General features: G+C 27.3%; 1 protein-coding gene across 1 annotated transcript; it reads right to left on the bottom strand.

The window, feature by feature from the left end:
• Positions 1–1,467: 1,467 nt before the first annotated feature.
• On the bottom strand, positions 1,468–4,152 carry LOC134831193 (leucine-rich repeat-containing protein 24). Its single transcript, XM_063844855.1, has one exon. The coding sequence runs from the start codon at positions 3,838–3,840 to the stop codon at positions 1,468–1,470; it is 2,373 nt and encodes a 790-aa protein (XP_063700925.1). The 5' UTR covers positions 3,841–4,152.
• Between the last annotated feature and the right edge of the window lie 13,641 nt (positions 4,153–17,793).

Here is a 17,793-nt window from a genome sequence, read left to right as displayed (position 1 = left end):
CTGATCCATGTTTACACGATTTGCCAGAGATTTTTGTCGTCATCGTCGCGTCGAGACCGACTTTAATACATACAATAATTTAGATGAAAAAGTTTTCGACGTGAGATTTTCGTAGCTATGGAAAAACTTTTATTTTGCGCGAAATCAATTTTGGAGCATGTATGTGACGCATGACATGAGATTTCCCTAAACAGTATCAGATTTTGCAAAATGTTCGTGAGGCAAAATAGAATTTGGCGTCGTTTTAAAATATGTATTGAGCTGACAGTTGTGATGAACAAAACGACGTCTGCCTTTGACGTGCAAAATATAAATTTCATCGTTTCGTAATTAAAGGTGAATATTTTATGAAGACGCGGTTTAATGAATCAAGTGATATTTTTAGCAGTTTTCTCAATGAAAATTTTCTCTCCTGTTTCGATTTTCTTTCATTTTAACCTCCGTTTGTCTCTAACTTGTCAAATTAAGTTTTTTTTTTAATTTTAAATATTTAAACTCTTTTTTTATCTAATCAGTACCAAAACGTTAATCTAGTTAACTATTAATTATTTTAAGTTTATATATACATTTTTTTTTTCAAAGGTATACAATCATGATGATATTATATTAACTTTTTTTATATTAAATTAATTAACATTTTAAATACGGTTTCCTACCCTTTTCCATTATTACATTCTTTAAGTTTTAAACATATTTTTTATGTCTGATATAAAAACTAGAATCTAGTCGGCATACGATTTTTTTTTCTATGATGTGTGTTGTGATATTTCGAAATACATTTATTTTATTAATTAGGACAGGGTTGCCAAAATTCACAAAAAATTATTTTTATTTATCCTTTGAATGATTTTTTTAAAAATTGTTTTTGATTCAAAATATTATTAAAAATGTTTTGTATCAAAAACAATCAAAAATTTCAATTCAAAGGAAAATTTGAAAAAAAAAAATCTTTGAAATTTTTGGCAACTCTGCTCATCTATATAATGATTTTTTTCAGTTTTAACTTTTTTTTACATATGCTTGTTGTCTATTGATTTTTTCAAAGGGTATGAATAACTGGAATTTTTACAGATTTTCTACATTTTTTTTATCACTGAATATTTTTCTGTCAAAAAAGTGGTAACTTTCATAAATACATGATGAATCAGAAATTATGTTTGCTGAAGAGTTTTGTGTTGTGTTGAAGAAGAAGTGTTTGTTTGGGTATAATAGGTAATAAAAAAAAAATATGGATATGTACATAGAAGATATGCGTGAGATCGGATTTCAATATGTTTTCATTGCATAAAAAACGTAAAATGAGAAAAATGTTTTTTTAAGGTTTCTGATACTCACACAAATTTACGTGAAATAGTATAGAGTTGCAGAGAAATGTTGAAGGTTTCATTTTTTTTTATACAAAATACTGTTTTTTATAATATAATTTTTCATCACTAATTATTAAATTATCTGAAGTTGTGTCGATAACTACACGTCAGTACCGCATCCCTCTTGATATCCTTCATCTGGTGAATTTCTACTATTTGTTAATGCACGTTTTAAGGCTGTTACCGGTGGTAGTACAGGCACGCCGCCCTTCTGCCATACTCGAAGCGTTTTGGCATTCATGGGCGGCGTTGAGTTGCTCATTGGATTGTTATTGTGACTACTACCGCCAACAACATTCCGCGTTTCCGCTCCAGGAACAATTGGAAGTCCATAGTCGACGGGATATCCGCCGCCTACGTTCGAAGCGCCATTACCGCTCAACGTGTGATGGTAACTATTTGTTAGTAAGCTATTGTTATTACTGCCTAAACTCGTTCGAGGAAATGTTTTACTTAAGTAATCGGCGGTGTTGCTTGACAATTCTTCGTCTTGCTGTTGTTGCTGCTGCTGCTGATAATTGTTCATAATTTTATCCGTAGAGTAACAACTATTAGTATAGCCGTTCATTTGGTGTGCATTCATTAATAAATTCGTCAAATTGGGATCGTCATGACTTCCTCCAGTCCATAAGCCACTGGGATACAGTGAATCACAGCCTCCTGCTCGCGAATAATCCCCGCTACTACTTTCGCTCGGATGCAGATGCGACGTTTGTTGCAACAGCACTTGACTCGCTTGCTGCAATTGATGATGTTGCAACTGCATCTCCGCCAATAAATTGGCCATTTGTATTGTCGTCGATTGGCTATTTGCCACTAATTGTGTATCGATGCCCGCCAAATTGCTCCCGCTCCCTGTTACGCGTGTATCGTTAATTAGATCGGGATTATTTCCGGATGCTGTGGGCGAGCCAAAGCCTCCCGTTGCACTGATTGGCGGCAAAATGACGCTACCATTTCCATCGTAATTATTTGTCGAATACGGCAGATCTGTCAAACGGGGAGGCTTCTGAATTGGATTTGTGCCAGATTTGAGATCTTTGTGATCTGGCGACGAGGGATCATCACGATTTACAGGAGAACTGCATTGCACTTTTCCATTGGCAATGACGTTTGATGGACTAACAGATGTAATTACCTCCATTTGCCCGGGCGTTTTGCTTTCTGATATGGGGATGCGTCGCAATCGTACGAGCAAGAAACCCGTGATAAGCAAAATAAACAGAATAAGTATCACGAGCGCCGCACTCAAGCCAGCTATTTGCTTTTCGCCGAGTGTTCGAATGCCTGCTGCTCGCAAACTAACGTGCAATGTAAAATTTGCTTCTGTCGAGCCCGCAGCATTTTCGGCAACGCAATAAAACTCACTTGAATCCGTTTCTTGAGCATTTGTGAGTACCAAAGTGCTTCGTTTTTCCGACACTCCAAACTCGTAGATGTGAATTCGTTGATGTGCATTATGCATCGAGTTATTCATGAGTGCTCGCCCATTCCAAAACCAACTGATTTTCGGCGATGGAATTCCCGCAGCACGACAAGTAATTGTCGCATTTTCGCCCGCACCTGCTTCTACAATGCGATTCAAGATACGATCTTGATACAGAATCTCAGGCTTGCACGCGAAATCATCGACTCCAAGTTCAGCGAAACTATGCTGAATTACACGCTCAGGGCCTCCCGCACAAACAGGCGCTACTGTAAACGGAATATTGTTCTCCGTGAGCCATAGTTTGGCGGCACGCAAACGACAATCGCATACCCATGGATTGTCATGCAATTCAATGCCTCGCAGTTTGCCGAGCGTTTCAATTGTCTTGGCACGCAAATCGCTCAACTTATTGCCATTGAGCTTTAGCGTATGCAACGCTTGCAATCCTTCGAAAGCACGCGGCGTAATAGTTTGAATCCCGCAATTCGACAAATCCAACTTTACGAGATGCGGCACAGGAGCAAAAGCTCTTTCATCGATCTTCTGAATTGAATTACTCGTAAGTATGAGATCCCTTAGCGATGGTAACTCATTCAAACTGGCAGTCGGTATGCTCGTGAGCAAATTATGCGATAAATCAAGCTCAACTAGATTCGTGAGACCTGCGAAGGCGGCACGATCAATTTGCCCCAAACGACAATCTCGCAGATAAATTTTCTGCAAATTCAGTAACGAGCTTCGCCGAAAAATTTCACGTGGTAATATTTGTAGGTTATTATTCGAAATATCGAGCACTTGAGTGCCCGGTTCGATATTTTCGGGTATCGAAATGAGACTTTTGTCTGTACATTCGGCAGTTTCTTTGCCGCCTTTCCATTTGCAGGTGCACATGCTTGGGCATGAACCTGATGCCTCGGCGAGTTGCAATATGCAACTTGATACCGCCAGAAAAACTAGCAGCCATGACTTTAATCCTCCTCCTATATACATCGTTTTATTGCGAAATTTAATTGATTTTATGAGATATTTCACAGGCGGTGACATCTTCCTCCTTCGAGTTGTTGCTGTTGATGATGATGCTGACAATTTGGTAACAACGGTCGAACCGAGCTGTGATTAGGTGATAGCATGTGTGTTGTGGTTCTCTTTTAATCGTCTGTGTAGTTAAATTGTACTTTAAATATCGTTTTAAATATTTTTTTTTTTTTTTGGCTTGAAAACTATTTTAGCTCTTTATCAAATGCATGACACAAGAGACGACGACGACGACACTTTTCGGGTGACAAAGCCAGAAAAACCACAAATTGCCTCTATCTTGTGATAATTTTCAGTTTAGAATTTCTCTCTGTTTAATTTTAATTTTTTGTCACTGCGTAAAATGCTTTCCATCTGTGTATCGTAATTAATTATCACAGTAATTAATTTTCTTTGTCACAATTATTTTTTTTTTTAATTTGATACAGATGTAAAATTTTTAATTGTTTTCACTGTAGTTTAAACTTTTTTTTCCTGTTTCTTTTTTTTTATTTTAATTTTTCACAGAATCAATATTGGCAAAATTATCATTCATTGGAATTCAATTCGTTCCTCTTTTGTTGTATTTCAATTTTTGGGACATTCATTAATTTTTTTCGCTCCTCTTTTGCATAAATATTGGCAATATCATGAATTTTAATTTATTATCGGAGCATCCTTTGTTTCATTTTGAAATATATATTTTGTTGCTCTCTTTATATTTTTTTTAATGAATGAACTTTTTTTTTTATTATATTTATTATTATTATTTTCCACTGTAATAATTCACATGTGCATTCATATTATCATGAAATTTTTCACTGTTGCACTATATTTTCCTGTTATTGTTGTTATTCAAGTCAGTAGCCATCAATTATGTAATAATATCTATACAGAAGAATAAAGCGGTAGGTTATAGTTGCTGCTTGCTAGCTTGATGTTGCCGCTGATGATGATTATAGTAAAGTTGTTGTTGTTGTAGATATATATAACTTTTATGCTGTAAACAATATGTTGGTGTCATGAACGGAAAAGGATCAATAATCCGTGTATTATTTGTTAATATTTAATAAAATAATGAATAATGGAAGATTACAGTTGAAAAGAGTTTTTTATTGATGAAGGATTGATTGCGAGAATTCAGGACGTTTATTATCTCTTTTGATGTGTTTATTGTTACTGTTAATCGATATGTGTTTATCTTGTCCTTTTTTTGATATGCTGATTTTTTTTTATTATTTTTTCTCCGAAACTGCACTCAATGTTCCGCACGTTTCTAATCGATTTTCGTGAAAATTTTTTCTTTTTAGTTTTATATAATTTTTGTTTTATTTTTTTCACTGCATTATTTGATGATTTTTCATAATATTTTTATTTTTCTCATTTCTTTCGATTTTCTTTTAATTTTTTTCGCTATTATAAAAATATTATATATGTGTGTTAATAATAATATGCAGAAGTGATATGAAGACACGGTTTATGCACACGTCCATTCACGACGATATTCGAACATTGACTAAAGTTTAAACTTGTCTTGCGTACAAGTTGATGTACAATCGTACTCTCTTCCAACATGGAAGACGGCATATTTACACACACACACATACATAGTTGAAAAAATCCAATTCGGTAGATTTCCAATACTTTTGATATAATAACAAATAGTAACAAAATATGTGTTATGAAAGGTCTGGAATTTGTCCTGAAATTAAAAAGAAAAAAGTTTTGTAATTTTAGATTTATTGTGAAAATTGTTTGTTTATTTGATTTTAAATTATTTTTTAAAAATTTTTAAAAAATCTTTGAAAACTTGAGAAATATATTTTTAAAAAAATATTTATTTTTTGATATAATAAAAAATTTTAATTAAAAAAATAAATATTAAAAAAAATATAAAAAAAAATTAATTCAAAAAAAATCATTAAATTATTTGAAAAAAAAATTAAAATCAAAAAAGTATAATTTTAATTAAAATAAATATTTTCTAAAAAAAAAAATAAAAAAAAATAAATTTAAAATTTATAAAAAAATTATGAATTTATTTAAAAAAAAAAAATAAAATTTAATTTAATTTAATTAATTAAATAATTTTAAATTTAAATAAATAAATTAAAAATCAAATAAATAAGTAATTTTAAAAAATAATAAAAAAGTCAATATTTTTTTTCTTCAGAAATAATTAAAGCAAGTTCAATAAAATAAATTGGCATGTTTAGAAAGATCATGTCATCATCCTTTCCGACACAACATCAAAAATTCTATTTCCACATCAATCAATTTATGTACGACTAATGATCAGATCTACGTGTGGCACAGGTAGAAAAAACTCACAACTCAGCATATATCTACAATTTCCTGTCGGCTCCAATTCATCCTTCTCTCCATTCATCGTAATGTACAAATAATTGTATTGATGGATGCACGATATTTGGACGACAGCATGGTCCGTCGTCGTACCCAACAACAACAAAAAAACAACAACAACAACATAATGTAATAATAATCTCAATTCTGGATAATTTTATATTTTCAACACTTTCCCATACACGAAATATTGGAAGTTATCCTTCCCCGTTGATGAAATTCTTCACTTTTGGCACTAATACATTGAAAAAACTTCCATTTGTGTCTCTATACGAATTCCCGTGTCATGCGCATCTCTTTCCTCAAATCCATTTCGTTCGTTAGGCGTTTATCTGTCGGCATTTATTCCATCGAAAGACGTGAGTTTGTGTGTGGCAAGCATTGGAATTCCATGAAATGCCAAAGAAAATACACAAAAATTCATTCATACGCACGACGATATTGCATTCCGGCCGTATAAAATCGAGGATGACGATAATTACAATCAAATGCCAATAATAAAGAGGACATGTGTGATCCTGAATTAGCAGGCACCAATATGGCACAGCAGCAGCAGCAGCAGATGTCGAGTATTTGTTTATTTTTGCATCGAATAACACTTTTTCACTGCGATTGTTTCTTTTGAAATGCATACACACAAAAAAAAACTTGAAATTCGATATTTATTTGGTTTCATATTGGAGCAGCTTGTGTCGCGTCAAGACATGATCGGGCATGAATTTAAACAGATAAGATTTTTAGTTTGTTTGTATGACTAATAATAATTGTGTATGTTAATAATGTGTGGTTTGTGCGTTTCGAAAAATTTTTTAATGTAAGCACGGTTTGTTGTTTGGTTGAATTTCCGGCGGAGAGTTTTATTGCGCTTCTGAGTCATAGTCGGAGGTAGAAGTTGTTAAAAAGTGCATAAAGTACTATTTGATGAGTCATTAAAGTGTTTTAAAGTCATAAAAGTTAACCACAAATCCCTTCCGCTAATTCTCTTTCATTTGAATTTTTGTTTTTTTCAAAGAAAATATTAAATTTTGATAAATTTATTTATTTAAAATTATTTTTTAAAATAAAATAAAAAAATTATTTTTTTTAATTTTATTTAATATTTAAATATTTAAATTAAAAAATAATTTAATATTTGCAAGCAAATAAAGATTTTTTATATTCTTTGAAATATTCAATTCAATCTTATAATAATTTTTTTTAAATAAAATTTTAAAACAATCAATTTCAATTCAGTTTTTTTTTAAATTAAATTTTAAAAATTTAATTATTATTCATAAATATTTTTTTTTTAAATTTTGAATGAATCTCATACAAAATATTTTTTATCTTTCAATAAGCTTAATTTATTTTATTTTTCATTAATAAGATTTTTACAATTAAAAAAAAAGTTGTCTTAAAAAATAATTTTTATTATAAAAATAATTAAATTGAAGTAAAATTTAACAAAAATAAAGTAAATTTTTTTTTAAATTTAATTAAAAATTATATTTTATTTATTTTAAAATTTTATTTTATTTATTTTAAATTTTTTTTTTTTTTTATTTTTCATTATAATAAATCAAACTTATTTTTTTTTTTTTTTTTTTTGTATCAAGAAATGATTTGAAAAAAAATTTTTTGAATGCAAAAATTTATCATTATTTTTTTTAAATTAATTTAATAATTTGTTTTAATTAAATGTTTATTTATTTAATTAACTTTTAATTAAATTTTACAAGATATTTAGGAAATATCAAATATTTTTTTAAATTTAATTTCAAAAATTAAAAAAAATAAATTGATACATTTTCTTATAATAACATCATAAAAATATATAATTATTTTGAGAATCACATTTAATTTTAATTTTCCGAATTTTTGCTGAAAATAAAATTTAAAAAAATACCTAATTCATCTATTTATTATAATTTTTTTTTCAAAACATCGATAAATAAAAAATATGTTAAGCCAACAAAAATTACTAAAAAAAAGGTCTCATTCAAGCCAAAAACTCGTTTAAATTACACAAACTGAATTACGATCAAATACAAAAAGCCGCCAAGGAATTGCCTTCCAATCAATCTACTTACGAATTCCTTTAACTTTTTTTTTTTTTTTGAATTTCATTTTCTTATTTTTTCCATTTTATTTTTTGGCAACTTTTATGTAAAAATATAATTTTTTCGTTATTGTATAATTTTTTTTGTGTTTCTTGCATCAGACAGCGAGAACAATTGAATTGAATATTTTATTCGTTACACAAAAAATTCCTCGAAAATTTATTCGAGTTGTGAGACAAACGGCAGAAAAACAAAAAAAAAATCCCGGCTATTTTGACATATACCAGAAAAAGATCAACATAACGTAAGAAAAAGAAAAAATTTACCATCAATTTTTTACCAAGATTTTTTTTGTGACTTTTTTTTTGTGAAATTTATTACATTATGTTGCGTTCGAGACTCGTCGAGGAGTATCGTCGGGGAGTATCGATTGTTATTCGCATCAAAATGTGACTTTGATACGATTAAAATTGAATTGAATATGAATCAATCTGATTTGATACACTCTCGTCGTCTCTGCAACTCTCTCTCTCGCTGGCTGCTTTTGTTATTGTTCGTCTTTGTTTTCTTTTGTCGATATATCGTCAAGTCATGGATTACGATGATTTTTGAAATACAAAAAAAAAATGAAAGAAAAATAAACAAAGAATAACGACATCTCGAACGAAGACGAACGAAAATTTCTTGTGAACTCCTGCACTCATCAAAGCGAGACACGACAGTAGCAAGATCGATTGATTCATGTTCAATTATAAATGCATTTTTTGTTGCCGTTTTCGCCGTGAATCGTAATTTAATGCCGAAGCACAAAAAAAAAGAGAAAAACAAAGCAATTTACTTGAAATTGTAGAAAAAAAAATAAATGAGAAATCATTGAAGTATGAAACTCTGAAAATCATTGTCTATAATTGTTTCGTTAGTTGGTTGTTTCATTCACAGGAGAGTTGTTGGTATTTCTTTCGCTCGTTTCATTTGAATGCATTAATGCAGTGACACGGTAGTTCTCCGTTCTTTTTTTGTGCCTCGGTTTCGGATTCGTATGCGAGGCGGGTCTCACAAGCACGTAATTACCTCATGATGTGAATGTGCCTGACGATGAAGCGTTAAATGGAAAGCAGGAAAGTAACAATGTTGCGTGTCAGGTTGTTTGAAGTTGGCGCAGTGTCAAGTTTGGGCTTTCTTATAAGGATTTGATAAAATTTTTGGAGAGTCTTTTGTGAGATGAATTAAAACTTTAATTTAAAAGTAAAAAAAAAAATTTATTCAAAAAAAAATTATCAAAAAAAAATTCATCTTTAAAAAAAATATAATTGAAAATAAAATTATTTAAAACATAAAATTTATTAAATTATATTTCAAATAATTTTTAAATTAATTTCGCTGCTTACAAAAATTTATCAAAATTTTTTTTGGATATTGAAAAATTTAATTTAAATAAATAAAATAATTCCAAATAAAAAAATTAATTAAACTTCATTTTAAATAGTTTTTTATATATTTATTTAATAATTATTTAAAAATAATTTATTAACTTAATTAAAAATTCTTAAAATTATTATTTTTTGAAATATATCTTAATTTTTAAAGTTAATAAATTTTTAAAATAAATTAAATTAAAAATTTATCGAAAAAAAAATTAAATTTTATAAGAATCAAAAAATTTTTATTTTTAATTTTTTAGAAAATAATTTTTTAAAGAAATTTTGTTAGAAAATAAGAAAATTTTTAAGTTTCTAAAAATATTTTAATGTTAAAGTAAAAAATATATTTAATTAAAATTTTAAATTAAAGTAATTTTTTTTAAATTAAAATGAATTAAAATATAATTAATTTTTAATTAAATTAAATTAAATTTAATTAAATTAAATAATATTTAAAAAGTTTTTAAAAATATTGGAAAATTGATCAGTTTGAAAATTTTCATTTATTTTTATAAAAACTTTTTGATTAATTTTTTTTTTTTAAGTTTAATTAAAATTTTTATTATATTTTTTCAGCCAATTTGTTTTGCATTAATATTTGAGTTGAATTTTAAATTTCATAATTGAGCAAAAAAAAAACTTCATAAAAAAACAAATCAACCGCTCAAAATTCAAGAAATCAATTCCTTTAAATTTTATAAAATCTCCGAAAAACACATTTCTATTAAAAAAATTCTTTGAACCAGAAAATTTCTCCATAAAAGCCCAACAAAGAGTAAAAGTATTCTGAAAACTTACACTTGAAATGCACCCATGGTGATTTCTTTCAAGTACGGAAACACAAATATATGGAAAGTTTTTCAAGTATTTCATATTCAAGCATTCGTAATGAAAAAAAAGTTTATTAAAAAATATGCATATGTGATTTTTTTTCATCAACATCCATTTTTTCCCTCATAATAATCAACAGAAGTGGATTTGTGGCAACGTGAATGCCGCGACGTTCACAGAATCGTCATGGGGACTCGTTATTAATAATATTTTTCATTGCATTGCATCCATCAGTAACTCGCGTCGTCTTTTTTTTGAGTATTATGGAAATTAAAATGCGTCAAACTGAATAGTTTTACTCTCTTCATAAGAGAAAAAAATGGAGGAAAACTAGTTTTGTTAGTCACCTGTTTTTTTTTATTCCTTCTCCATTTACTTATTTTTACTTTTATTATTTTGCTTGTTTTACGTTCTACGCGTTCTCGAGGCACAATTATTGTTATTAAGAATTCAAACAGGAAGGCAGTGGTGTGAATGACTAATGGACCTCGAGGGAGCGAAGCAATTCGTGATGAAAAGTTCTTTTTGTCCTTTTCCGCGAAAGATAGAGAGAGAGAAAATCATGTAAACACGTGAAATCCTTTTTCTATGAGCTGAGCACCCATCGCCCGCACTCCTGCGAGATGAATTGCAATGTTCGCCCGTAAAAAATGCTTGTTCCTCTCGCTTGTGCTTTTATTCGACTTTGGCGCTCGTATAAAATGAAAATTCTACTAGTTGTTGTTAACAATATAAAATTTTATGTTTACCCATAAATGTGTAATTTTTCTTCCGGTGGTAAATACAAAAAGCGATAGGGAGCATGTGAGTGTAGCTTGCGCGGTAAAACAGGTACAAAACCTAAACCACATCATAACATTGTGTGTTTATGTTGGTTGAAGATGGTCATGGATCTTTCTATAATAATAACAATAATAATAAAAAAAACACGCATACGAAAAAAAATTCGCATATGGAAAAAGTTTTCATATGAAAAACTGACCAATGAATCAATCGAGTTTCGAATTATTTAAAAAATTTTTTTGATAATTTTAATTTAAAAAAAATTATTTTATTTATTTTATTATTTATTTATTTTATTTTTATTTATTTTTTTTTGAAAAATTTTTTCTATTTTTTTTTTTAATTTTTTAATAATTTTATTATTTTACCAAATTTTCTGATAAAATAAAATTAATTAAATTATAAATATAAAAATTTCATTGATTTTCTTACATTTTTTAAAAAGATTTTTCTTTATCAAAAATTATAATTTGAATTAAACTTTAATTAAAAAGTATTAAATTTCTAAAAATTATTTTAAAAAATATTAAATTGAATTTTTATAATATAAATTTCTATAAAATTTTCTTAAAAGAAATTAAAATTGGTTAATATTTAATTATAAGATTTTTAAGGAATTTTTTTTTTTGTTAATTTTTATTATTCTTTACCTAAATAAAATTATTACTTCAAACCTTCAATTTAAATTAAAAAAAAATTATTATAAAAATTTTTTCACAATTTTTTTATAAGAAATTTTAATTAGTTAATTTATTTATTTATTTATTTTTTGAGAAATAATTATTTTCCTAATTTATAAGTTTATAAGTAAAATCAATAAAATTTTAAACTCAATTTTAAATTAATTTTTTTTTTTATTAAACACAAAAGTATTTTTTAAATTAATTAAAAACTCATATTTCAATATTTTTAATTAAATTTAGTCTCTCAAACTGATATTCATCCCATTTTTCTTCGAAATGCATTAAAAGCATGTCTACTCTTTATGACTCTTCCAGAGAGGAAAAAAAGAGTAAACGGAGAATTTATTTGTTTTTATTGTTCATACTTGGTTAGACTCTTTTTTTTTTTGTTTTCATAAAACGTAAACACATTATTATTATCTTCGAGTTTGATATTGCGTTGTTCGAGGATGCTTTTATACATGATGAATGAAATTTTTCAAGATGAGTGTTGACATTGCGTTCAATTATTGTTTACGTTTACAAAGAAAAAGCTCAGAACCTATTTTTACGGCACCTCGTAGAAAAATATCACACATGGGAAATTTATTTATGTGCGTTGTTAAACCACGTTTCCAATCTGTCGAGATTGCAGAGATTAAAATTTCACGTGAGCTTCTGCAAAGATTCGCAGAACGAAATTTTCTCCAATTTCAGTGCTTTTTGAATGGAAATGTAACACAAAAATTATTACATTAGCTGATTATGTCATGTTTAAGCCTCTTGGTGAACTCTTTTTGTGTACATTTCATGCAAAAAAGCAAGAAGGAAAAAGTATTTGAAGACATTATAAGTCTTCGGTAAGTACATTCAACCTGGCTTGTAGGCGAAAGAGACATTTTTGTATGGGTTTGTCTCTTTCTTGAAAGGAGGTTGTTTTACTTTATTTATAATTTTTTTTTAAATTTTATTATATATGAGAAATTTCTTGAAATTTATTTAAACGTCAAAAATACCTTGACTTTTTATTTAAAAAAAAAAATAAAAATTTTAAGATTTTTCATCAAATATTTTTTGTATCAAAATTTATCATCACATATTTTTTAAAAATAATAAAAAAAAATCATACCTAACTAAAAAAAATAAATTAAATAAAAATAAATAATTTATTTTATTAAAAAAATAATTAAAATAAAAAATTAAATAATAATATTTCAATAAAAAATAAATTTTAATAAATAAAAAAATAATAATTTTATTCAACAAATAGTTAAAATAAAATAATTTTTAATAATTAACTTTTAAAATAAATAAATTAAAAAAATTTTAATTAATTAATTTAATAATAAATAAATAAAAATAATTTTTTTATAAAATTAAAAATAATTATTTATTTATTATAATTTTTAAAAAAATAAAACCTATTTAAGATTAAATTTTATAATTTATATTTAGAAAATATTTAATTTTTTTATTTAATGTTTTTCAGAAAATAAAGCATGAACAACCGTGAAAAGTATTTATCTGAAAAAAAAAATAAACTTTTGTCTTAAAAATTAAATAACTCACCAAAAATCCTTGATTGCAATTCTCCATGTAATTATCGTGCTCAAACACCCTCAAATCAGTTTTCCTTTGGCCACACTTTATGACTAAATGTTCAGAATTTTATCCGAAAAGTATACAAAAATCTGGAATGCTTAAAACACACATATATTCTTTTATCTCAATTTTAAGCTTCATTTTGAGTGAAAAAGGCAGAAAAATAAATTTTAATACTAAAACACAACATATATGTCGGATTAAAAAATTTTTGGCTTCTACTGCACAAAAACTGCATCTTTGAATAAATTGTACATGAAAATGTTCGGGGAAATTGCAAGCAAAATGTTTATTGAATTATACAACTTTTCCTTTTGCTTGTTTCTGATTGCTCAAACTGGCGTGTAGTTTTGTGTGTATATGTGGCTGCTCTGCTTGCCACTGCACTGATTACCACAGAAAACAATTTTAAATGTAAAATATATAAGATTTTGTGCCGTATCTTGTTTATACACTCGCAGTCACTTGCCTCGCTCCGTTCTCTCTCTCTAATATTTAGAATTAAGTCATGCATGTGACTTTTGCAGAGGCAAAGCTTTGAAAAACATTTGAGTTTTTTTTTTGGCAAAAAATTTTCTGGAAGCATTTTAAAACTAAATAGATGAGAAATAATAATTACAGTGATTTGTAAATTTTGTTACACATTTGTGTTGTGTGAGGGTATTTAAAATAAAATAAAATAAAATGTGAAAATATTCAAAATGTATATTTTTCTTTAATTTCTGCATGAAATCTCGCATGCCTTGGAAAGGAGTAACAGTTACGGGGATTAAAAAAGAATCAAAAATTAAGAGAAAAAGAGATTTTTTCGTGCGACACAAAAAATTTTAAATGTTTGGAAAAACATGTTCTTTTAATTAAAATACATTATGTGTGATTGTCTTTTCTCCTCTTCGCACCCAGACAGCAACAACGACAGCTACCGTACCCGTATCAGAAGAAGTTTTCGTGTAATCATAAATTTTTTCTCCAAAAAATATTTTCTGGGATTATTGTAAATGAATTTTAACATGACTGAGTCATTAAAAGTAATTCTGGGGAAAATGTCAAGGCAAGGTTTCGTTTTTCTTCTGGATTTTTCGAGAAAAAGACAAATAAAAAGAAATGTTTCTGGAATCCACAGAGTGTTAATTCTAATCTCGTTTAATTTAAATGATGATCCAGTATTTTTGTTTAATTTTTTTCTGTGTGTGAATTTGGGCGTAAGAAAATGGTTTGAGGTTTGCATAGAAATTACAAACGGGAAGATTAAGCTATTTAGATGAGAATGCTTCAAAAGGAAAACTCAACTGTGAAATTGCATTCGAGCAAAAGGCATTTTTTGTATGCGGTGCGCGGAAAAATGAAGGAATCTGAGAATTTTTTTTAAATTTTTTTTAGATAATCATAAGTTAAATAAATTTTAAAATTTTTATTAAAAATATTTATATTTATTTTTTTTTAATAATTTTAATTAATTAATTATTTTTTAATAATTGCAATTAAATAATTAAAATGTAATTAAATTTTTATTTTTATAAAAGTAGAATTTTATTTTGTTTATAAATATATTAATTTAAATTGATTAAAAAATATTAATTTTATATTAATTATTTTTTTTATTTATTTAACTTAATTTTTAATAAATTTTTTTATTAGACATTTTCAAATTTTCTTCTATATTTTTAAAACTAAAATTTATTTTTTGGCAGCTTTGAGTTATAAAACGATTAAAAATGATAAATTAGAGCCCTCTGACAAATTTTTATCCATTTGGAACAAGATTTGTCAAAAATGGCTTTGACACAGTTTTTGACACAGTTTTTTTGCTCTTGATTTAGTTTTCAAATCAAAACTATGTCAAAGAAAAAAAATTTTTTCAGTTTCAACTTTTTAGCAGTTTTGAGTTAGAAAATGATTAAAAATGATAAATTAGAGCCCTCTGACAAATTTTTATCCATTTGGAGCAAGATTTGACAAAAATGACTTTGACACAGTTTTTGACACAGTTTTTTCCTCTTGATTTAGTTTTCAAAACAAAACTGTGTCAAAGGAAAAAAAATTTTTCAGTTTCAATTTTTTGGCAGTTTTGAGTTATAAAATGATTAAAAATGATAAATTAGAGCCCTCTGATAAATTTTTATCCATTTGGAGCAAGATTTGACAAAAATGACTTTGACACAGTTTTTGACACAGTTTTTTTGCTCTTGATTTAGTTTTCAAATCAAAACTATGTCAAAGAAAAAAAATTTTTTCAGTTTCAATTTTTTAGCAGTTTTGAGTTAGAAAATGATTAAAAATGATAAATTAGAGCCTTTTTGATAAATTTTTATCCATTTGGAGCAAAATTTGACAAAAATGACTTTGACACAGTTTTTGACACAGTTTTTTCCTCTTGATTTAGTTTTCAAAACAAAACTGTGTCAAAGGAAAAAAATTTTTTCAGTTTCAATTTTTTGGCAGTTTTGAGTTATAAAATGATTAAAAATGATAAATTAGAGCCCTCTGACAAATTTTTATCCATTTGGAGCAAGATTTGACAAAAATGACTTTGACACAGTTTTTGACACAGTTTTTTCCTCTTGATTTAGTTTTCAAAACAAAACTGTGTCAAAGGAAAAAAATTTTTTCAGTTTCAATTTTTTGGCAGTTTTGAGTTATAAAATGATTAAAAATGATAAATTAGAGCCCTCTGACAAATTTTTATCCATTTGGAGCAAGATTTGACAAAAATGACTTTGACACAGTTTTTGACACAGTTTTTTCCTCTTGATTTAGTTTTCAAAACAAAACTGTGTCAAAGGAAAAAATTTTTTTCAGTTTCAATTTTTTGGCAGTTTTGAGTTATAAAATGATTAAAAATGATAAATTAGAGCCCTCTGACAAATTTTTATCCATTTGGAGCAAGATTTGACAAAAATGACTTTGACACAGTTTTTGACACAGTTTTTTCCTCTTGATTTAGTTTTCAAAACAAAACTGTGTCAAAGAAAAAAAATTTTTTCAGTTTCAATTTTTTGGCAGTTTTGAGTTGCAAAATGATTAAAAATGATAAATTAGAGCCCTCTGACAAATTTTTATCCATTTGGAGCAAGATTTGACAAAATTTTTTTTCAAAACAAAACTGTGTCAAAGGAAAAATTTTTTTTCAGTTTCAATTTTTTGGCAGTTTTGAGTTGCAAAATGATTAAAAATGATAAATTAGAGCCCTCTGACAAATTTTTATCCATTTAGAGCAAGATTTGACAAAAATGACTTTGACACAGTTTTTGACACAGTTTTTTCCTCTTGATTTAGTTTTCAAAATAAAACTATGTCAACATATCATTAAAAAATATTTATTTAGTAATATTTTTATTTTTTTATAAATATTTTATTTTTTTATTTGAACTTTAAATTCCTAAATTTTAAATAATTTTTTTTGTTTATTTTTTTATTGGTTTTTAGAACAATTTTTCTTTCGTTTCTCAAATAAAATGAAATTTCTTTCAATGAATCATTTTTAATGTTCCTATTTCAAAACTCATCGCATCATTTGAACCTCATTTCTCCGCCGCAATAAAGCCAATCATCACATGCCATTTCAATCATGCCTCCCAGCTAATCCACAGCACACTAAACACACGAAAAAATCAATTAGCATTCAATTCTCACCGCGAACATAACACTTTATATCATTTATTTTATTAGACATTGCCATTCAAATACGCACCACGGACATTAATTGAATTCCTTATCACCTTTTTTTATTTTATATGCTTCACTTTTATTATACCCCCTTTTTTTTGGCCAACAATAAAGTTCATCGTTTTGCTACATTCGTAAAAATAAAAAAAAAGTGAGTGAAATAAAACGAAGAATTATTTTCTACCCATTAAACTAGCATCGATGTACGAACGACGACTCTAATTTCCTAAATTTATTAATTACAATGAAATATCTCTCTCTGTGTGTGTGTTGGTGCGAATCTTGTTGTTTTAATGGAGACATGGAGCTTCGGACACTCACACATACACACACATAAAAATATCTTTAATTCTTTTTCGGTTTTATTGATGAAACGTGACAAAACTTCATTTAATTGCCTTTTTTCTTTTATTTTTCGTTGTTTTTCTTTTTGACTTATTTTTATATTTCATTAGCTCCTTACCTTTGTCGTTTTTCGTTCGCAGCGCACTATTTTACTCGGTCAAGGCGCACGTGTATGGATTTCACAAATTCGAGGAATGTTCAATATTATAAATTTTTGTGTTTTTTTTTTTTTGGTAAAACGGAATTCCAAGCCCATTTCTGTCGCACTCG

The sequence above is a fragment of the Culicoides brevitarsis genome, chromosome 2 (assembly GCF_036172545.1).
Source record: "Culicoides brevitarsis isolate CSIRO-B50_1 chromosome 2, AGI_CSIRO_Cbre_v1, whole genome shotgun sequence".
NCBI lineage: Eukaryota > Metazoa > Arthropoda > Insecta > Diptera > Ceratopogonidae > Culicoides > Culicoides brevitarsis.
Note: the sequence above shows the minus strand (reverse complement) of the source record. Positions and strands in the feature narration are given on the sequence as shown.